This window comes from Charadrius vociferus, unplaced genomic scaffold (genome assembly GCF_000708025.1).
Source record: "Charadrius vociferus isolate BGI_N301 unplaced genomic scaffold, ASM70802v2 scaffold2, whole genome shotgun sequence".
Taxonomy (NCBI): domain Eukaryota; kingdom Metazoa; phylum Chordata; class Aves; order Charadriiformes; family Charadriidae; genus Charadrius; species Charadrius vociferus.
The window spans coordinates 1,478,341-1,501,790 of record NW_009647595.1 but is presented as its reverse complement, the minus strand read 5'-3'; the positions used below and the strand labels follow the sequence as shown (position 1 = coordinate 1,501,790).

The window sequence follows — 23,450 nt, the reverse complement described above, 5'->3', positions numbered from 1 at the left end:
CAAAGCTGCACTGTTATGGCCAAGGGCAGAACTGAAGGATTTTTTGAAGAAGCAGTGGAGCACGCATTTTGAAGTGCAACCCTTGTTTTTGTTAACAGGTGAGATTTTAATTCAGTTGATTGGACAAAAATAGAGGCACTGCAGCAAGACCTGACTCTCTGTTCCCAGTTCTGCAGTAACCATTGCTAGATATGCAGAAGAGGAAGATCTAACACATCCTGTTAAGGAATCTGGGGATTAGCTGCCTGAAGGAGAGACACATCCCTTCCCTATACAGTGAATGGCTGTGTGATATGCCAAAGGGTTTTTTAATTATCTGATATAACTTCAGGGATGTAGCATTGCTGAGTAACACCCCACAGGCCATTCTATGAAGGACACTAGACGTGATGTTCCCAATGGCCTACAGTCTTTCCTTGCCCTAATTATTTTTACCTTTTCTAGGAGGACCTGGTCTGTTTTGGACCTGGTCTGTTTTATTGTCACAACCCACTGGCACCTTGTGACACAGACACCCAAAAATCCACTACAAATATTCTATCACAATTTGCCATGATGCAGTATGATACGAGTTATGGGTTGTCTTGATAGTAGACAACACTGCCCATGTCTGGCAGAAAAGAGTTTGTCTGAGGGATAGCTGAAACCCAGGTAGGGCTAGCTAAAAACCAAAGAGCTATTTGCCAAATGGGAATGGAGTGAATCCTCTTGTGATCCAAGCTGCAGAATATGGGGCACATCTGATAGTTCCCCCAATATGCAGCAGGAGGAATGTCTGCCAAAAGGCAGGGAAAGCACATGCCACCATGTCTTTCTTTCCCACATCTCTTCATCCCTTGTGCTAATTTAATTTTTCTCTTTTATCGTGAGTAAGCGTTGAGCGTTGCTAACACCAAACTTACATTTCATTACATTTTGTGATAATTGGTCTGCTGGTAATTTGAAGGTTGATTAGTTTTTTGTTACCTGTGATTACAAACAGGCACACTTAAATGTTGTTTTAGTGCCAATATGCTGCTCTAGTCAAGAATAATTAAGATACTTTCTCTTGTAATTGAAAGTAACCGCTGATGGACAGGTAATCTAGCTGATGGATGGACTTAATACATATTCTCTCCTGGTAGATGGTACCTGCTTACAGTGGCAGGGCTTTTTAGTTCAGTTAATTACCATTTGTTGTTAATCAATTACATACAACCAGCACATATAGTCTCCATTGACCTGTGAGAGGGGTGATCATTATGTTGCATAGCATACTGCTCCCTTTAATCCCTGGGCTCTTGACAGAAGACGCAGTCTCGTTTCTGATCCTCTCCCGACTCAATCTGAATGGTGATGGAGTGGAAGCTGTAGTGCTCAAACAGGGCTTGAGTAATAGCTCGCAAAATCTTCTGGCTGTCCGCTGTGTCTGCTATAGACAGCAAGCAGAAAATAATCAAAATGCATATAATATAATACAATACTTGAAAGAAGAGTTAAGTGCTTACTGACAGAAACTATTTGCAAACTTCTAACAAGAAGTTTGCTTTGAGAAGTGTTTCTTGTCCTTTTATCCTCCTTTCAGGAACCTGCATGTCAGCAAAAGTTTGCTCATTCAAATGTGGTCGGAATATGCAATTTTGGCAAGGACTGAGCTAAGAGTAATCACCAAAGAAATTCAGTTTGGCAGAAAACTGGAGGAAAGCAGGAGTACTTAATAAAGATTAGTTCATCCAGTCAGGGAGTAGCAATAGTGCCAAGTGACTTGGGTGGCCGATAGACTCAATCTTTTTGGGAAGTGGGGACTCCATGGAGGACTTGGCCTCTCACCCCATTCTTGGCCAAACACAGGTGAAATTTTTTTCTTAAATAAACCTTAACATGTACAAAGCAAACAGATAAACAGGAAAATTGATCTGGGTAGTGGACAATTTGTCAATAGGGATAAGGACTACTTTTTAAAAAACTATTTTTAAAGATGAACTGTTTCCCTGGAGTTACCTCTATGCTCCAAGCTATGTTTTAAAGATAGTTTTACTGCTAGAGATGCATCAGGAATGCAGATTTGCCCTGTGAGTTTTTCTTATAGGGATCAACAGTTTTCAAGTTTGACAAATCCACTCCAAAATCTATTTGATATTGTGAGAAAAAGCCAGCCTGGGTCTAGTTCTTATAATTTATTTAAAATATCTTGCAGTTTACTTCCTTGCTCCACAAGCTCTGCAGTTTTCAAGTTTTGGGCTAAGTGGAGGTCCCCGGTGTTTTGGCAAGATTTCTGGGAGGAGGATTTCAGAGGGTGTTTGTTGTTGGTGGTGGTGGTATTATTCCAACAAAATGATGACATTTGTTTTAACAAGCAACAGATATACAGTCAGTTGTATCCCAATCAGGAGAGACTGACCTTTACTAGGCAGCAGCTGAATACTTACTCCCGGTTTACAGAAATTTACTGACCTGTGGCAACATGAGCAGACAGAATAGTTTGATTCATTGTCAAAGACCAAAGATGAAGGTTGTGAACAGACTCGACTTTCTCAACTGCTAAAATTCTTGCTTTCACTGCATCATACGGAAGTCCTTTTGATGTCCCTTAAAAGGAGAAATTGGTGGAAGAGAAATATTTTGAAGAGATAAGAATGATGATCATTAGAGGAAAATGCATCAAGAACCTTTATTCAGTTAGATGTATAATTTTAATAAAAATACTTAATGCTTTGGAAAGCCTGTCTAGAGTTCACTGTGAAATTTAGTCCTATCCCTTGTTTTATACTTCTCCATGGAAAAATGAGACTCATGAGTGTCTTAGGAGAAACTCTGAGGGTCTGGTTTACGTAGGAAAATGAGCTGTTTAGCCAGATCCTGTCATAGCTTTGCACCAACATCTTTTGTGAGTGCAGATTTTATGGCATCACTTCAGCACCTCTGAGGGATTCTGTCCTCAATACACTTACACAATAGAGAAGCACGCGTTTAGTGGAGAGGGAAAGACGAACATAAATATTTAAATTATTTGACTCTGGAATCTTAAATGAGATTAGATCCCAGATCTAGTTAATGAGTAGATTAGTGATTGTTTTCCTTCTTACAAAAGATGAAGATGGTGATGATCCTCAGCCAGAGTGAGGACAATTGTTACAGGGTGAGATGTGACTTGAAATTCAGAGTTTAATCTAAATCCAGATTTGATGAAGGAATTTAACTACAGCTCTTCCCTGTAGTGAGAGATGAGTGTTTGGAAATGCACCTTTGTGCCCACATGGACATCTGTGTTCATCATGGTTCACTTGGATCAGTAAATTGAAAAATATTTTTAATGCCACCAGTTGTGAAGTATAATAATGATAAGCACAGTATTAGTTAATTTTGTCTTTCATACCGTAACTGATAACTATTTGTAATTGTTAATGACCTTAGTGTTGTATGCTTTGTCCTATCCGTTTATTACAAGAATGATATGCTATATGGAGTACTGACTTAGTAGAACATGATGCTGACATGCACATATTCTTTAGAGAAAACCATGGACAGAATCACAGAATCACAGAATCACAGAATCACAGAATCACAGAATGGTCAGGGTTGGAAGGGACCTCTGGAGACCATCTAGTCCAACCCCCACGCCAGAGCAGGGTCACCTACAACAGGTTGCACAGGACAGCGTCCAGGCGGGTTTTGAATGTCTCCAGAGTGGGAGACTCCACCACCTCTCTGGGCAGCCTGTTCCAGTGCTCCACTACCCTCAAGGTAAAGAAGTTCCTCCTCATGTTAAGATGGAACTTCCTATGTTCAAGCTTGTGCCCATTACCCCTCGTCCTAACTAGGGACAGTCAGTGCCTGCATGACATAGTCGCGGAGGCTGTGGGGCTGACACCCGAGGTCAATCTGGATGCGTGGGGTGAGAGCCATCTCCAGTACCAGCTTCAACACCTGATTTCTCTTTAGAAAATTTTGGGCAGCATATGTTACTGCAGAGGTAGGAGAATAGCTTCAGAGACCTCCCCAGAAGGACAATGTAAAAGGGCTTGCTGCAGAGGGGAACAGAACATTGCCAATTTTCGCATATCAGCGCTGCTTATGGAAGCTGGAAATCACTGGTCTGAGAAAGAGACTCCTGAGTGTCAGGGGCTGCCTGGCCTTCCCAGTAGTTTGATTTTTGGTTGTTTTTTTTCTGTTTGTTTTTTTTTTTCAGAAATCAAGAGATCGTCTGATTTTTTGGCAGCCAAGATACAGCTAATTGCTGCAATCTGTCTAGGTACGCTTCTAAACAAATATATCTCTATTGCACAATCACTGAAAGCCAACCAACCCTAGAATGAAGCTTTATGGTAAAACAACATTGGAAATTTTCTTTCTTGAAACTGAAGTAGGTGCAAAGTGAGAGAGAAGTAAATAGCCATGCAGACAGTTACACTGAGTAACTCGTATCCATTCAAAACCTACACTGTATTAAAGGATACTTTTCCCTTTAATCCTTATGTGTTCATAGCTGAGAAAGAGCTTGCATTATATTATTCAGTGTAGGGAAGGGAAAAAAATGCATCTATGACTGCTCAAGTCATTTGGCCTTGCAAATCAAATGTTCAGGCCCACAGCTGACAGGATTAAAGATTGCTAAGCCTGTTCTTCTCGCTACTGATGTGCTGAGAATTGTCTATTCCCTTGCACCTGAATGCAACTGGAAAGCTCCATCGGCTTGCTTTTCTGGATTGGCGTAACTAAAAATCTTTTAAACTTCTGCCTCTTGCACTCAGCTTATTTCACAGACACAGTTCAAGGCACAGTCTGTTTCTTTTCTTTGGTTTTTTTTTTTTTTTGGCAAAGACTTGTACTTCACATGGGTAAAAGAATTACACCATGAACAAAGTGAGTAGACATCCCATATGCCAAGGGGGTGATAAGAAGCAATGCTACACATATGACAAAAAAAAGCAACTCAGTTTTAGGAATACATTGGGAGTTCATTAGCAAAACACCAGTAAACATATTTTTATGAAAACTGGCATATGTATAAATCTTCTAGTGCAATGGTAGAAAACAGTTGTGATTAAAATTGTAATTAGGATTAAACTATGATCAGAGTTATGAGAATATTGGAAACTGATACAGAAGTGTGCTATTGTAGTTTTGTCGGGGAGTATAAGCATTACGGAGAAAGACAGAAAAAAAACCAAAATATAACTGTATTGATTCTGGAATCAGGTCCTACCTTCCATTAATACAATCAAAATATCCCTTAAAATGGTGATGGTGGTTGCCAGAACGAAGATGGAAAACACAAATGTGCAGATTGGGTCAGCTATTTTGTATTCTGGCTAGAAAAAATACGAACATATCAATTTGTTAATTTCATTATTGTTGGGTATTGCCATTTTTAATTAGTTAATCTCAAAGAACAATATATTCCATTCATCTAGTACAGAATGAGTGCTGACCTCCTTTGCCAGTTAGGGAGCCTCAGGGAATGAAGACACTACAGATGAAGAAAGGGAGAGACACCAAAGTATCCTTGCAGTTGAAACACTAAGAAACAAGTGTTACATTCTCAACAGTCATTTCAGTTCCCAGGAATAAGTATAATTGTCTTTCACTAAATTACAGTGTATATCATTAAGACAGAGAAAATATTTACATAGTGCCTAGTGTCACAATGCTATGAAAATAGCTGTTATCCTTAATTGCAAGGAAGGCAAGTGAACTAATAAAACTAACCTTAAAGAAGATGATAAGTGCGCTAATTAGCACACTAATACTCTGGAATAGATCTCCAACGGCATGCACAAAGGCTGCCCGCAGACTGGCATTGCTCAGAGCTGCCTTTTCCAGAGGGGCCGACATGCGTTCCCTGGCTTGTGCCCCATGGCTGTGCCCGTGGCTGGTCTGGTGCAGAATCAGGCTTAGTCTGCAAGAGACGTAAAGCTGCAAATATCAGTGGGGTTACTGCGTCTCTGAAAGCGGTGATGTCACACACGTCATCAATCTTCTCACTTCTGAACGATGAACAGTAAAATCAAACACATTAAGTAAAACCTCAGAGTGGCTAAGCAGACAATTCCTAGGTGTTTCAGTGTTTTGCATACAAACAAAAAAGACTGTGAACGGGGGAATTAATGAGGCCTCATTTTCTATGGAGTTCTTGAATGTTCTGACATCTAATAAAAGTGAGATGGAGATTAATCTTTTCCTCGAGTTTGTGCATTTACAATTTCCCTTCCTAGTGTGACAGCTGACAGAAAGAAGGAGAGCAACTGCAGCCTTCAGTGAGAAGCAGGGTCTCTCTTCGCTACCCCTTTCCATATTCTCATGAAACTCATAAAAATTAAATATTTTTGAGGTCAGTATCTCTCTGTCTTTTTTATTGAAATACAGCAGCAGGTTCAAGGTTCAAAAGTTATATGGAGAGGAAAACTAACTTACAGGATGTTGGCAAGCACGGCACAAGCAGAGGTAATGAGCATCACTGTAGCATCAATATCATAATCGGGGTGTAGCAGCCTCATGCTGGCCAAATACGTCAACACACCGGTCACCATCCAAACGATTATCATAGATATCAAAGCTCCCAGAATTTCTAGGAATTAAAACAGTCTTATTTTAACAGGAGTCATAACAGAAATGCAAGAAATGTTAAGAGGTTGATGGTAATGGTTGCAGTTTTGTGAGCTTTACAGTCAGAAGAGTTACTTCTTGTGTGTTGGCAGCCTTGATGCTCACAAAGAAAAGGCCAAACTCCTGTCTGGTCACAGCAAATCCAGTGGCTGCCCAAGGCAGCCCTGTGTATTTGGTGGACTAGCCCTGTTCTACTTGCTCCTACTTTTGTAACCGTTCCAGTGTTGAGTTCATGGGACATTTGGAGAAATTGGAGAGATTAAAACGATCATTTGCAGAGTTTGGGGAGGAGCAAAAGGAGATGTAACGGGAAAGAAGGATAAAAGAGCAATTATTTTACACCTTACGTAGTTGCCTGGCCCTGCCAGTGGAGTGTGAGGACCTAAGGAACCAGCCCTCCTTCTCCAACAAGATTATCTTTGTCACAGGAGCAGAGGTTGAAGGGAAGGAGAGAGGCAGGGCTCACCCAAACCCACAGGCAGACATAATCCCCTTCCAATAACCTCTCTTGTTTCTGCACACCTCTCGTCACTTCACACTTCAGAAAGTCAGTGACAGCCCCCAACAAGGTCCTGCCAGCAAAACCTCTCCTTCCTCTCTCCTGGGACTCATCCTGCCAATGCCAGAAAATAATTTTTGTACCACCAGCAGTGATGAGGACAAAGAAGTTATTTTTTCCCTGGGGCAGCAAAATTTAATTTCGTCTCTATTGGCTCTGAGTTGGGCTCAAATAAATCCAGTCCCCAAGGCCACCTTTTATTGCACTGCCATAGGCGAGGACCGGGGATGTTCGTATCAATGTGCAGCATGTTTTCAATAGGATGTGGGGCTAGTAAGTGGCATGTGACTTGAATGGGTAAATGTGGCTCTTTATGAGCACAACTGACACAATACCGAGGAAAATGAAAGTTCACAGTAAAGTGAAAGGCAGCAGGTAGCCAGAAAGAGCAAAGCACTTGCACAGACCTCCACTGTCACTTCATGAAAGCAGCTGAAACACAGCTTATGATTTTGGATATATATCTATGAGGGTCACACATTTTGCACATTTTGCAGCAGCCCAGGCTCCAGATGCTTATCAAAATAACCATTGTGTCTAAAACTGACAAATAATGAATGAAAGTACACTGACAAGGAAACCTAGTTTTGCTTAAAAGTAGAGAGAAGCTAACGTAAAGCATGCTGTTTATATTTCCTGATAAACCTGGTGGGGTTTTTTTCTGCAAGTTACAGTTTGAAGCCCTGCAAGCCTGGCCCAGCCGATGGTGGCTGTGCTATCATTGCTACGAACGGAGTCCACAGCTTTTTTGAACGCCTCCATGAATGTCTTTGTGCATGTGCGCATATGCTTCACAGCTGAAAATGTTAGAGGTCATCTTTACCTACATAGGTGAAAATACGTACTACTTTTCAATGAAGTATCTTAGCAAAAGTTTAGCTAAGCTTGCAGTCCACTTCAAAAGTACTAAATGTTTTACTCAAGATGTTCTCAGTTATGTTTCTTCAGAACTACTAGCGCTAACAGAGCACAGCAAACAAGAGTATAGGACTGTTTGGGAAACTATCATACCAGAGAAAAAGAAATTGAGGTTGAAGAGAGCTCTCCTACCTGGAAGTAGGTCTGGCTCACACTATCAGTCTCCCTCAATGTTATGCTTCTAGTCATGTTGCGGAAAGCAGCTGCAGACCCAAAGGACTGTGTTGAACTGCTGTCTTGACTGATTCTGCTGCCTGGTTCTGGCTTAGGAGACAGGAAGCATTCAGACGGCTCCTGCTAAATCCAGGCCCTGTCATACACAGTCTTTGCATGAGAAACCCTATCTATCAGTCTGTGAAAAGCAGTGAAAAAACAGCTTCCAGTGTCATGGAGGGCTGCAGCTGCGAGACTTTGGTAGTCAGCACACAGAGGCTCTGCCACCCACCTGACTGCCCTCAGCTACTCTGTTAAGGCACCCACCTGCATATTAAACTGGAAATACAGCTGGGAAAATAAGCAAGAAACAGGGTAACTGTCAGGGAATGCAATTAAATAGCCACTGGCATTCGATGCAGGGCTCTCTTTGCTACCAGGATAAAAAGGCAATAAAAGATTGGTTTTGAAGTTCTGCATTGCAATGACAAAACCCTAATAAATCTGACACAGACTGTTGATAAAGTTGCATGAGGTGGCTGAACCTGCCTGCCATCTCGTCAGCAAGACAGAAGTCTCTCTTTCACTTTCCTTTGTTCCTGGGCTAAGAGAGCATAAACACAAGAAGTAATTAGGGATCCACTGATGGTAAGTAGTAGTTTGCTAAGGCTGCAAAATTCAGCTGTGTGTTGGCAACATAACATCAGCCACGCTTCAGTCATACTAAACCTCCCCCTCACCCAGCAGCCTGTTTCCAGCAGAGTATTAGAATATACTTAGGGAGTGATATAAAGACAGGATGAGTATGGCATATGTCTTCTCTGGTATGTTCTGCAACTACAGGCAACCTTAGCCTGCAGACATTCTGAGTCAGAAGCTGCTTCTGGACCTTTGTATTGAACATCCTTAAAGCTTTTGTCATCTGAGTCCTCAGTTCAGGTGTGTAGGTGTCTAGAGCCGTTTAAGATACACTGACACCTCCATGTATAACTTCACACAATATGTATGGATGACTCGTAGCCTTCTAGAGTGGCAACTGGAGACTGTGGAACCCACTAGGACATTTGAAATAACACCAATTCCTTACATATGAGCAACTAAACTGAGCTGTAAGACACCCAGCATGGGATTACTTTCCAGAATGAGGCAACTAAATTAAAATGTCTACATGCAGGTGTAAGCTTGGTGTCTAAGCTCCCATTGTGGACAACGGACACCAAATCAATGGTGATTCACACAGCTCCCTGCTCCATTGACTGACTGGAAACACATCCTTATTTCTTAACTACAAGTGTGTGGTGGCATTTGAGATGCCCTGGTCTTGTGCTTGGTGTCTTGTGCCACAGTCTCCTGTGCATTTCATGCCACAGCTGCCATTCCCATGTGTAAGTCCCAGACACCCTGGTGATGCAGCACTTGATCTCTATGTTTAGGCAGCTGAATGGAGCCTAGATTTCTGTTGAATGTATCAGAAACTTGGACCCTGTTCTTATTTGTGGTCACTTATGTGTAGACATTGAAATGTAGGTGTCTAAATCTTGAGCAGAATCATACCCCCAGAAAAATTTTCTCATAGTTAATATTTTGGTGGTGTCTTGTCTTTTGTAAAAGCACTTGTGTTTGACTGTAAGGCTTTTGGTATTAGGTGTCATCTGTAAATACGTTGACTTTGGTTGAGGACAGAGAACTTTCAAAACCTACCAGAGCTTCCATCTGGCAAAAACCAACAGTGAGAAGGAGGTATGCAGGGAGAGGATTTAGAAAATGGTAAATATTAAATATCATTTTTCTAGAAATATAACATTGTTGTTATATAATACATTTAACATTATATATGATATATATGTTATCATCCTATAAATGGAGAAAAACCCTAATTTTTGTGGGTATTGCTGCTTTTATAGAAACCTCTGTTTCATAGCAGATTGAGGAATCAGTCCTCCTCACACTCAAGTCACTGAGAGAAGTTGCTATTATCTCAGCCAAAGCCAGCACCAGCCCAAAACTATATTAAATCATGAACTGGAAGACACATTTGTAGATAAGAGATGCCTGTGCTCTTTACTTCTTTGAAGCTCACTGGATTGCTCGGTTTGTCACGTGTCCTGGGGTCTTTGAGAACATTACTGCACTACCTCTAAATACCTGCAGACCTATGTTGAACATCAGCACACCTTCCAATGCCTGGCTATTATGACTCCCCTTTCCCATTCCATGTGTTCATGCTATGACACTTTTGCTACCTGCTCGGTGCCACCCAAAAGTTAGCTGCTTGGTGGGAGGTTTGGAGGCAAGCCACAGCGAGAAGAGGCTGATGAGGAAGCTTGTCAGGTCCACCAGGATGTGTGCGGCATCAGTGATCACCGCCAGGCTCCCGGCGATCTGCCCACCTGTGTGAAACATGTGTCTGTATCATGACTCTGGTCAGAAGTTTGAGTTGACCAGATCAAACTAGAGACCTGCTTTGCTCTGAATCAAAGGGAAAATTCAATTTTCAGTCATCATAGACATGACGCAAAGCTCTTCAAAGATAGTTTCATTCATGCAGTGAAAGTAAGTAATAGAAAGAAATAAGGTAATTTTCTTTGTCTGAAAAAGAGTCCTAAGGACAATAAGAGTTATGATACATTAGTGTTGTGGTTTTATTACTGTTGGATTGTTTTACTGTGTCTATTTCAGTATCAGATTTCTTGGCGAAAAGCAGTATTAGGGATCACATCTCTGGTATCCTCCCACTATGTCTTCACAGAACACTGATATCTTTATGTATGCACAAAAACGCAGAGACTTAACCTATAAGATTTATTTCCTATTTGATATAGGAAAATAGGCATGTTATTCCTGACTTTCAGATGGCTGGATGCCCAACTGTTTATTTGTCACAGGCAACACTGAAACAAGAGTGAAAGGAACGGTCCCACTACAAGAGCTGTAATAAACAACCGACAATTTTGGTGAGTGCATAGAGAAAAATGTTCTGTTTGCGGGATTAATCTACCATTTTGCATCTGTAATGCATGATTTGATTTCCCTGCTAGAGCTGGAAAAATGTGGCTGAATGTCATTTACTTTTGGGGGTTTTGATTTCATGTGAATTCTGAAAAAAACCCAAACCATTTTAGGCTATCTGAAATCACATTTCCTTTACCCAGTAAGCCAAAAATTATTTTGCCAAATTCTTCTAACCATGTCTCAGGGAACGGGAAATCCAAAGAAACTAAAAGAGTTCTCTAAACTACCCCAGCTGCCAGTGGCTGCAGGAGAAGAAAAGGATCACAGGCAGGAAGCTGTCCTGCCAACTTGTTATAGCAGGGGAATCTTAATCAGAGTGAAAACATAGAAAAATGGAAATGTGAAGTACCAGAGCCAAAACATCTAGTTTCTGCATTTGGCAATATGTTTCCATCCTTCTTCAATCATTTAATTAATTTCAGCTCACCTGTTCCTCCTGACCACAGCCCATATGAGAATCAATGAATCCCGAAAAACACCTTAAAATGCCTCATTCAAGCCTTTGGCAAGACACCACTGACAAAGGGACAAGTAGACATATCTCTTGTTTCCTTATAGATGGAAAGTCTTCATGCCAGCAGGATGGACTGTCTGTTTAATTTCCTTCCATATACAGATTTTAGATTAGAATATCTAATACTGTATGGTTTGTCACTGCAGGAGAATGTATATTGCACATATAGGGCATATATTATTTTTTTCTGTTTCCTCCCTATACATCCCATTTACAGCTACCTGAAAGTTACTTCCCAAAAGGGAGCAGGCATGGCTGCAGAATTTGGGGGCATCTCATTCCTTGCAATAAAATGAAAAATTCAACAGAATGGGGATTTCCCAGACCATGAGCAGGTGTAAATGCACATATACTTTTTGGTCATGACACAGCTCCCAGACTTTCACTGTTTGCAGGGTAATTGTTTCCCAAGTGGGAAGCAATTTTGCATAGCAGAGGGAAGCAGGCTTGTCTGACAATGCACAGATGTTAACAACCAAGGCAACAGCTATCTCTCAGCAAACAAATATGTAGAGCACAAGCTGCCTGAAAAACCCTATTGCATTTTAGATACTGTATTTCCATGTTCTGTGGGACAGCATTACAAAAGCTTCCTTCTAGCCTGCTGTCTTTGAAAAATGTTGGCAAATTATTATTTTATGTATTGCTGGCACAACTAATGCCTTGGGTGAGTTTCTGAGATCTCAGTCTGCTTATCTTAGCAACCTGGTCAAGTCTTTATGTCCCTTTTTGACATGAGGACACACGCGGTGTTTGTCTCTCTTTCTAGAGCCCAAATAGAAATAAAGGACTTTGAAATCCGTATTTGGTCCTTAGGTGCTAAAAATCCTTGGAAAGCACTTTTATATCAGAGCTGTACATAGGGTGTCATCAGTTTGACTGATACCTCCAAATCTATAGAGATTGTGATGGATCTGCATTAGAAGAACAGAAGATAATTGTCTTTCTGAGACAGTTGGTGTATCAGGCTCAGCCAACAGTGGCCCTTTTGGGAGAGCAGTAAGGGCCAGCACAGATGGTTTGAGCAAAAATATCGCAGGAAAGATCTAGGGATTCAAAGAAGCACAACTTTTCAAGCTCTTTGAGAGTGATGCAGCTTTGTTTCTTCTGTTTAGCATAATAATGCCCACGGAAGCTGTTTGCCCTTAAAAGGAGAAGGAAGGGGAACATGCTTTTTATTTTCAAGAGCAAAGCCTGTGTAATAGTTATAGGCTTTTATTGGTTTGTATCAATAATTCCAACAAGTGGCCTTTATGACTTACAATTACCCACAATGGATGTTTATAGCTTTGTATACCACAAAGCAGTAGAAATTGTCAGTCACCCAATGGTCAATCATCAGGCACAGGCTGTCTAGCCGAGTGATTAAAAAAATTAGATATATGGTTCATAATTACAAAAATCTCTATAGACTGCTGTCTGTAACTGCAGTTAATAACTGGTTTGTCAAAGTTTAATGGTCTGAAGCAAAATGGTCTTCAAGCCTGTTACTTAAGCTGTCACTGCAAAAAAGCTGTGTGATTCATTAAGCAAAATGAAACATTTAGTTAACATATCATCTGTCCTTCCAATTATCCTCTAGCATTGCTGCATTCACCAAACTTAAGCCTACTGATTATACGGTTTTGTTAATAACGCGTTACTTCTGGCACTGGAAATGATTGCATGGAGATCAGTGGTACGCACTGGTTTTCATGGGGGAAATGCACGTGACCTACAACCAAGAGGGCTTCATCACACAGATGAAGTGCGTGGGAGGGAAGAGTTGGAGAAGTCCCTGCTGGATTTGGCAGCCAGGGGAGAAGGCAGAAATGCAGCGGCTCTTTCATTGCCTCCACTTCTCACCTGTGGGGAAGACAAAACCCTTCTCTTTCATTTTCACGGGGGTCCTGAGATACAGGGAAAATAAGGGTTTCAGAGGTATTCCTGGCTTATTTTTGTTTCATCCCCTGGGGTGCATGTGGCAAAAGCCTGTGGGGTTCCCCATGTCTTACCATACCTCACCTCACAGCAGAGAAAGGGAAATTAAAGAGCCAGGAATTATCAGGTCGGTATAAATATCACAGAAGGCATGCAGAGAGCAGATCGGTGGGACAAAACGAAAGCTAACGCTCTATGAGCGAGCCAAAAACTTATATTGGATATTGTAGGATGCGTCCAGAAGTGAAGGCTAATTAGACAGGGGAATAATCTTCCATTGATCCAGGGACACACCAGCAGGCCAATTTAAAAGATAAACGTGCCCTGGTATAAATACATTGACTTAACTGAAGAAAAGCAGATGGTGAATCTGGCCCTGGATTTCCCTGGATTTTGTAAAGGCTGATTTAGTATCAGATCCTGCTGCTAGCAGCCTTCATCAGCGCTAAGGCTTCATTGGCCTGGATAAACATGTAAAATCTTTTAATCTTTTCCAAAAAAACTAACCCAATTTATTAGAAACCTTTTGTGACACGATGCTAAGATATGCTAGCCACTTTTAGCCAACCTTAAAGACCTGGAAGAACTGTTAAAACCATTAACTGATCCTTTTATTCCTACCCAGATGCAATCCTTAAATGAATATATGAAAATATTTTGATAATTTCACTTTAAAAAAAAAAAAAATCAAAACCACAATTCTTTTAAAGACTGGGGAGAAAGGAGAGTTATTTTATCCCAGGTGGGTTCACCTCTGTGTGTCATGGGTCACTGCACCCAGAGCAGGCGCAGAAGGGCATGTGCTGGGCACCAAACTGAGCTCTCTTTGAGCAAACATACTCCCCTGTAATCTCAGCAATCATGAAGAAGATGCAAATTACTGATGCTACACAGAGCTTCCTCCTGGCTTGATGCTGCTCCCTTTTTCTGTTCTCGTAGGCCTGCGAGTAGCCGTGACAGTGATACTCTGGATTAGCCTCAGTAGCTTCTGCTTCCTGCTGCTGCCTCTCTTCATTTAAATTCTTCTGATGCCGGCTCATCCTTCGGGATTGAAAGAAACAGAAGGTTAAAAAAAGAAAAACCCTGGTTATTTGGGCATCTAGCCCTGCAGCCCCAGAAACTATGTAATTAATGCTTTCAAAGGATAAAAGCAGCGTCAGGAACAGCAGAGCAGGTCATAGAAGAGGCTTGCTCGCGCAAGCGGGGCTCTGCGGGAGGGAGCTGCACATGAAATGACTGCTCTGGCTGTGTTTCCCAGCTCTCTGGGCTCTCCTACATCATTTAGCAGTTTATGAAGCACAGGGTGACTTTCTTAGGCTGTGTATTTTATGCACACTGCATGATTTTCAAAAAAGTCGTACCTTATGCAAATAGTAACCAAACTCAGCATAGCATGGGGACAATTCTGTGGGTAATTTCAGGTTTTTATTCCCAACGGCTTTGTCAGGAAGACTGTTAAATGAATTATAAATAAACAAATAAATTATATTATATAATAAATAAATAAATCAATCTTCTTTTTCTCAAATATAATTGACTAAAGATACTTCTCTCCTCCCTTTGCGTGCAGAACTATTTTATCTCAAATTTCCACATATGTACAAAAACTATCAATCTTCCAGCAAGGCCTGAGCATAGAAACTATTAGCCCAAAATTTTCAAAAGCACTTAAAAAATCAAAGAAATCAATTATTCATAGTATGCTGATGCCTTTGTGCCACTGACATCATAGAAAGATGAGAAGTTCAGCAGAAGTGGCTCTTTGAATATTGCTCCATCACAAGGTGATTTCCCAACCAAATCTGCTCTGCCACAAGCCCTTAGTGCTGTCCTTCTCAGGGCTCCTGAATAGGGACTATGGGATGGCAGTGGTGGTAGAGGGGTCCGGGGCCGAGCACATTGTATCGCAACTGTGGGAGCTGTGGGATGACCATGACATCTGGTGCTTTCGCTAGAGCAGCCCAGAGACTCCCGCAGTGGAGGCCCCAAGGTGGTTTGATAAGCAGGGACATTCCCTCCTCCTTACCTTTCAACTGAGAAGAGCCCAAATGGCAAAAAAAACCACCCTAACCCCTGTCCCAGGAGGCTCGACTGAAAACCATTATGTCTCTCCAGATACAACATTTATTCCCATAGCTGCTCCTAATGTGATACCCCCATGGGTAAAACACCCCCTGCCGTGTACTGAGGCTTGTAGGAGAACACTGTGGCATCAAAAGGTGAATTCTGCCCAGATGCACGTACGTAACATCCATGTAACCACGCATAACAGCTATTTGCTGTCTGTGCGCACAGGACCATAGTCCGCAAGCTTATCTGGCATCCAGCTAACTCCTCTGCTGTTTCTGAGTCTGAAATTAGCCTGGTGGCATGATGTGGGGCTGGGCTTAGCTGCCCCCAGTTCCCCATTCCCCTTTCCCCGTTGCCCCTCTTTTCCCCATTCTGACTAAGGACTTTCCTTTGGGACCAGGAAGAGTTGTTTCTTCAGTTGTGGAAAGACCTATGCTCAGGGAAGTACATGGATTTTGGTGACTTTCTGTAGCATTTCTGCACTGTTTATGGAAGTGTCAAGATGTCTAAAATCTTGCTGGAAAGAAATCATGCCAATGGCGGCCAATCTGCAGTAGCTGATGTCAAGGAAAAAAAATCACACTGAAATCACAAGCTTTTTTCCAGCTGCCTTTTTGGGCAGCCTGAGGGGGCTGCAGCTGCTCAGTGGGTCTGAAGTCCTGCCAGGCACCCCGCAGCCTGCACCCCACCGATGGGTGGGAGGCAACGGCAGCCGCAGAGCTGTGAACGCCTCAGCCCTTCGTTGTGTTCATCAGCACCGCAGAGGAACTGGCAAAAAGAGAAGAGCTGACCCACCTTGGCAGCCAAACCACGTAACCGTAGATAACTAGGGTGGATTTGGGTTTGTAAATATTATTGAGATGTTCCAAGGATGCAACATGTTCCCCTGAGTCAGCTTGTTTCCCAGCCAGGTCAGCATGTGGCCTTTGTTTGCTCAGCAGAGGCGACCGGTTCCTCCCGTACGTGACAATCTTGTATGAAAGAGCAACTGGTCAGATGTACTGCCCGATGCCTGGAGACAATGAGTTTTCTTAGTCCTTTTGTTAATGTTTTCCTTTATTATCCCTGTCTGGGGAATTGACTGCTCATCTGGCAGCCAGCGTCCCCGCTAGCCAGTCCTTCACCAGTCCTTTATTTTTACATTCATCAGACTCTTTGTGTGCCCTGTGTCACTGAGGTACAATATTGTCCTGATGAATTAGACTCAGAAGGTACCACAAATTGATTCCTTCCAGGTGGCTGAATAAAATACTGTAGTTCTCCCACTGGAGATCAGGGCATGCAAGTTTGTTTTTTTTTCTTGTGATCCCTCTCTGGAGTTAACTTCCAATGCTTTTCTATAGTTTTGCATGTAAAATTAATTTCCCTCTAACTCAATTTTCATCAGTTGGCATTGAACTTTAAAATCATCTTAACGACATGAGTCATGATCAGCTCAACAGCCTGTCAGGGTAGGGATGCCAAAATTACTCCTGCAGATTTCTGAGCCACTGAATCCTTTCCTTGCTGTTAACAAAATAGGTCGCTTTGTGATCCCTCTCCTTTTTTAATCTTCAAGTCTCTCCATCAGCTAACAAAACCTCAGAGTACCACTGAGGGGTAGGAGAGCACTGTCCACAGATCTTGTTGAACAGATGCAAAAGCAAACAGAGACAGCATAAACCCACAAATGTCACATTTTTCTGTCTAAAGGGTACCTAAATAAAAGTGGCCCGGTTGTCAGAGGTGGCGAGCATTCGCTGCTTCCTTTGAACTCGCAGAGCAGCATCCGGCCCGATGAGTTAGGAAGACTCCTGCCAGCTCCCCCACGTAACCATTTTTTTTTTTTTTCCAAGAGCTGCCTGCCACTAATTAAAAGAATCTAAGAGACAGTTTTATAAATGTGTGAATCAAAAGCTTAAGGTGCAGAGATCAGCTCTGTCAAACCATAAACCCCTTCTGAGTGTGTTAGAGCAAGATGTAGGCTTTGAGCTACATCTCTGCACCAGCGCACTGCAAGCAGAGTCCCAGATTAAAAAATCATCTTTTCTCCATTTCAAATTCTCTTTCCTTTGTAAAAAAGATAGTTGGGGGAATGGCACAGAAAGGCTCCTACTGAGTCATGCCCGGAAGGGGGGAAGGACAAAATATTAATACATATTGCAGATTCCATACAAATCATTAGCACGAGCTTTTGATTACAACTTCCTTTTGTTTGTTTTCACTTGATCTGTTGGGTGCCTTGATCTGCAGACTGATGGGAATAATTGCTGTCCTCCTAGACCATTATGAGATCACCAGTCAAAAGAGCAAAATGTGGAATCACTGCACTTCCCACAGGAGATCATCTCCTTCACAAGGGAAAATAGTAATTTTGGTGTCTGAAAGGATAATGAAACTACCTTCAGAGAAAAATCTATCAAAGTCAGCCACCTCCCTTATTCTGGCACCACTCCGATTTCAACTGATGTACCAATCTTGAGTATTTCCAAGTTGTTTAAGACCTTGCTTATAGCCTGGCCGGCCAGATTCTCCTTTTCTCTATTGTGGGCACAAAACAAAGGCAAATAATTATATATTTGCATACATTTAGAAGTCTACTAGATGGGAAATTGTCCTATGGTTGTTTTATTTAGTCTCATTTTGAGGGCCTGGCCAGGTATGCATAAATATATTGGGAATCAATTTCCTTCTGCATAACAGTACAACAATAGCTGCACCGACCGAAGGTGCAGGTAGCCCAGTATCCAAATGCTGTTATGTGTGTGAGGGGATACATAAGGATAAAGTGCAAGAAAGGAACGTGTCCAGAGCGGTACTGCTCCCCATTTGCACAAATCTGGGGTCTGGGAGGTGGCTGAACCAGAGCCTGTGTCTAATAGCCTTTTACAGATCTTTCTTCCATGAACCTGGCTGACTTGAAAGTGTTGAGTTCCACAGTTTAATTATGATTTGTGTAAAAATAATTCATCCTTTGTTACTCCTAAGCTGTCTGCCTGGTATTGTAATTAGTTCTTGTACTATTAGAAATAATGAATGACCATTCCCTGTTTACCTTCATCACATCATTCATGATTTTATGTATCATTGTTGTACCCCTGAACCATCAATTTCCTGAGCTGGTGTCCTAGTTATTTAGTTTCTGTTTCATACCTCTTACTATCTCAGTTCTAATTTTCTTTCCAAGATGAAGTGGGCATAATGGAGACGGTGTATGGCCAGTACTGGGAAGACACAGTCCTTTCTACAGGGTGCTCATGTCACCTAACGTGAGGGCAAAAGCAATGGGATGGGTTTTGCTGAGTCCCCTAAGATCCTGCATGCTTCTGGGGCCAGCTCGCAAGCCAGTACAAAGGACACATAACGACAGGGCCCATAGCTAAAACCCTTCAGAAGTCACAAGAAACACCTAAAGTTTTCCTGAGCATTGACTTCTGCAAAGCACAAGGAGTGGTGAAAAGCCTTTATTTGATGAGGACTCTTTGATCGCATAAGAATTTTCATATCGCCTGAAGGAAGGCAGAAAAAGAAGAAAACTTTCCCTATATGCTTATTGTAGAAAATCAATCTCCACCCGAAGAAATCATCTCCCAGGCTCACTTCAAACTTTTTGCCTACTGGTATGAGCCTGGCAGACAGGAATCAATTACAAGCCTAAGGCTTCACTGAAAGATAAGAATAACTACAGGCCACGTTAATGCCCTGTGTTAAAAGCTTTTACATGAAGACAAGCCCTAAGGTTTTTACACATCTTTCAACATTACCCCCTCCCCTTTTTTTTTCTTGTCGCTGATCACAGAGACAAAATTAAAACATAAACCTTGAGACTAGAAGCCTCGAGTTTCACTTGTGTGATGGTATTCAAAATCACACTATAATAACATATAAAGAACATGATCAGAAATCCAGAAATACATGCTGGCTTAAGCCAAAATCTAGTTCACAGTGTAGTTGGTACAATCTAATGCAAATCCACTGATTTATGAAGTGAGATATTGAATATTTCTGGTCAATATTACACTGACCTATTGTCAGCGAGGAATAAAGTCATCTGGCCTGTCTTCATTCATGGAAACTTCAGAAACTGGGTCAAGACGTTCCCTAGTCTTTGATAAATGGTTATCTAGATCACTAGACAGGTGATAACAAATAAAAAATAACATAACAAATGATTCATTATCTGAAGAATTTATCCTTTAGCACCACTAACTGACTGTACAAAGGCTGTAGAAAACTCACTTAGACAACAAGTTCAGACCTAAGTTAAAGAGAGATGATACGAATCTCAGTTGATATTCCCTACAGGCAGCATTTTTGCATAAGGCAGGAGGTTCTGAGTGCTCACCTTCAGACTCTGTTATGATTATGGTTCATACCCTTCCTGGAGGCTGGTGAGAAGGAGTATCCTATCCTGAGACCAGTCCTGTGTAATATCTGCGTCCATTACCTGGAGTAGGAGGTGGAGTGCACCCTGACCAACTTGGCAGATGATGCCAAGCCGAGGGCACAGCTGGTACATTGGAGGGCAAGGTTGCCATAGGCAGGCTGGAGGAAGGGGCCAATGGGGGCCTTACAAAATTCAGCAAGGATGAATGCAAAGTCCTGCACCTGGGACAGACTTCTGAGACCACATCTAGAATATATGGTCCAGTTCTGGAGTCTGCAGCACAGGAGAGATCAATAAACTGGCACAGGTTCAGCACAGGGCCACCAGGATGTTTGAGGTCTAGAGCACTTGCCCTGGGGGAACTGGACTTGTCCAGCCTAGAGAAGGTGTGGCTTCAGGGGCACCTAACAACAACCTGCCAATATTTTTGAGGAGGTTATTGAGAAGACGGAGCTTTATTGCTGTGCATGGAGTAAGGATGAGGACAATGTTCATAAATTAAAAAAATAGATGTTCAGACTGAATTTAAAGGGGGAAAAAATTGACTGTGAGGATAATTCAGTACTGGAGCAGATTGCCCAGATAGGTCGTGCAGTCTCCATCTTGAAAGATTTTTTTCAAGACTAGGTACTGCAATCTGTGGCAAGAGCTGCTTTCTGTTGTGTATGGGGATGACCTCCTGAAGTCCTTCCAATCTGAATTATCCTACAAGCCTACAGATGACCTTATTTTCAGGGAGCTCTGTTAAAGCCCACCCCCTTGTAAGCATTTCAAGTTTGGCATGGGAGACCTCAATGCATCCAAACCCACTAGTGACTCTAGACCAGCTTGACACGTACAAAACACTCTCCCCCACAGCCTTGTGTGCAGGGAATGGGGCCTGTATTCAGACTTCCTACTCACACGGTTAAGATAAAAACAGTATTGTTCCCTGTGTATTGTAATAATGGCATTTATTGAAAAGAAAGAGGCTGGGGGATGGCAGAGAAATAGGCAATCTGTGTGCAAAATAAATTCTGTTGAAAGCATTAGAGCTGTTCATTAAGCCTACACACAGGGAACGGAAAAATGTGGTAATTTATACCAAAGGCTAAGATGAGCTTATTGCTACTGATCGGCTTAAGACACCTGAAGCTGTGCACGCAGCGGGTCTGTGCAAGCCCGAGCCCAGCAGGGGCTGCATCCCCCCCCACGCTGGCTCCCCCGGTGGGCTGGCTCTGGCCCCCAGGCTGGCACCCCGGGTCACTGGGCTACCAGGGGGAGCAGGGCGAGGGCTTCCCCCAAGCTGCCAGCTCTTTCCAATGGAGGGAGACCCTGGCTCTCAGCCCCTCTTTCTGGTTATTGCTGGAACAGAGTCATTAGGTCGCGCAGTTAATCAAATTTCACCTGGCAAGAAAAGCCGAAAGGGGGTGCAGCACAAAAGCCACAGGCCTGAATGACAAGTCCTCCTCCTCCTTGGGGAGCTGTGTTACCACGGGAGTAACTCAGCCATCTCAGGACCTCTGCTATGGAGCCCTCCTGGGACTGGTCCTCAAGCTCTGAGGGCTGTTGGGCACATCTGCAGCAATCAATATCAATATTCACCCCGACTAACTTCAAACCTAAATTAAGAAATAATTATCAGAAAGAAAGAGACTTCTTGAGATGGTGAGTCAGCTCTTAGACGGGAGGATGAGCTGCCAGGGGTTACTGCCCCCAGTGTGCGTTCTGCCCCTCTTCTCACAGGAGATATTCCCTGTTCCCGGTGATCCAGGGAAACCGAGGAATTCCTCCCTGTCTCAGGGCAATCCTTCCCACAGCCTGTAAAGGCTTCATCCAGAGATGTCCTTGTGTCCAGAGGTGGCAAGGTGCCAAAGGACCTCAACCACTGAAGCTGTGCCCACAAAATTGCAAACTATCAAAAAAGGATCTGAGAGACTTCAGTAACTAAAACGAATAGCAGAATTACACGGGATCTTTTTAGAATAAAAATATTACCGCAAAAGTCATTTTGGACAGTGCCATGTATATTTATGGAGCCATGTAATAATATTTAAATAATAACCCAGACACTCAAATAACCAAAATATGATGGCAGTGACCCCAGTATAAGAACATGGAGAGACAGATTTCCATTTGAACTGACAGTGTTTACGCCAAGTTTCTGTCCCACGCGTTTTAAGAGAGCCAAGCAATAAATAACCTGAAAACCAATGAGATAATGGAAATGTCAAGAGGTGCTAAGCTGTAACTGAGCAGCTATTTTCTTTTAAAAATACTCTCCGGTCTGAGTCAAGGGGAAGAATGAAAATAAGTTTGACTGCAAAACTGTTTTCTGATAGACATTTATACTCATTTTTTAACCCAAGCTACAGCATATCATATGTTTTCAGAGGGTCTTTCCTCACTTGAGCAAGCATTTACTCACAGGACCTCTGGCACACGAGAGGTACATCAGCTTCAAGTCTGATAGGCTATCCACATGAATAAAGTTTTGCAGGATCAAGTCCTTAATAGCATCACATTCCTTTCACAACGAATAGATTATTTAGACATTCAAGCATGAAGGAGCCTTGAATCAAACATGGTGTCAATAGCACTATTATAATTCAGCCTAAAATTGCAGCATAATCCATGAGGTTTTGCATCCTACAATAAATCTACTAAGCTTATAAAATACATAGCAGGAGACACTTGCTTCAAGAGTAGATTGGTTCAATCCATCACAGATGCAGACACATCAGGCTGCTGTCAAGTAAATGCATCAAATATTTAATAAGAAAGTTTGGGAAGGAAAAAATCAAACAAAACATTTTGAAAGTAGTGAAAGATACTCGCTGCACGCACTGTGAAACTCCCGTACTTTGACTTCAGCAGCCCATCAGCACATTGGTGATCTCGTATTGTTCTCAGAGACAAAAGCAATGGCAGGGAAGGAAACAGAGCTGTGTTACCTGTCGAGGGCCAAGGAGTACTTCTTGGTGTCCCTCTCACTCACAAGGCAAGCTCTTTCAAGACCCTTTTTGGCAGCCATCAGGAAAGCCGGTGGGGTTTTTCTTTTTTTCCCCCTTAAACTCTCCTTTTTCTGTTGGAAGTGGATGTGGGCAAAAATATCCTCCCAACTTATGTGGAAGTCTCTGCCAAATGTTTTTAAATGAAAAGGTTTTAATAATCTTCTCAATAAACCCACTGCGAGAGAAAGCTGCTTTCCTAGCACTGGTGGCGTCACTAACATGCCAAACAGCAACTTGCTGAGCGTGTCAGATTGGGGGTTTCGGGCCTCCCTCTGTATTTCTTTTTTTTGTTGTCGTTGTTTTTTCTTTTCCCCTCCATGCTCGATGCTGTGATGTGCCCTCCGCTCACGCGGTGGGTGC

At 42.3% G+C, this 23,450-nt stretch overlaps 1 protein-coding gene across 1 annotated transcript; it reads right to left on the bottom strand.

The window, feature by feature from the left end:
* Nucleotides 1-1,265: 1,265 nt before the first annotated feature.
* Nucleotides 1,266-23,110, bottom strand: SLC30A8 (solute carrier family 30 (zinc transporter), member 8). The gene is made up of 8 exons (XM_009881026.1): nt 23,031-23,110; nt 14,498-14,702; nt 10,459-10,597; nt 6,394-6,547; nt 5,689-5,878; nt 5,186-5,291; nt 2,434-2,568; nt 1,266-1,411 (listed from the first exon to the last, which is right to left on the bottom strand). The coding sequence occupies exons 1-8, from the start codon at nt 23,108-23,110 to the stop codon at nt 1,266-1,268; spliced, it is 1,155 nt and encodes a 384-aa protein (XP_009879328.1).
* Between the last annotated feature and the right edge of the window lie 340 nt (nt 23,111-23,450).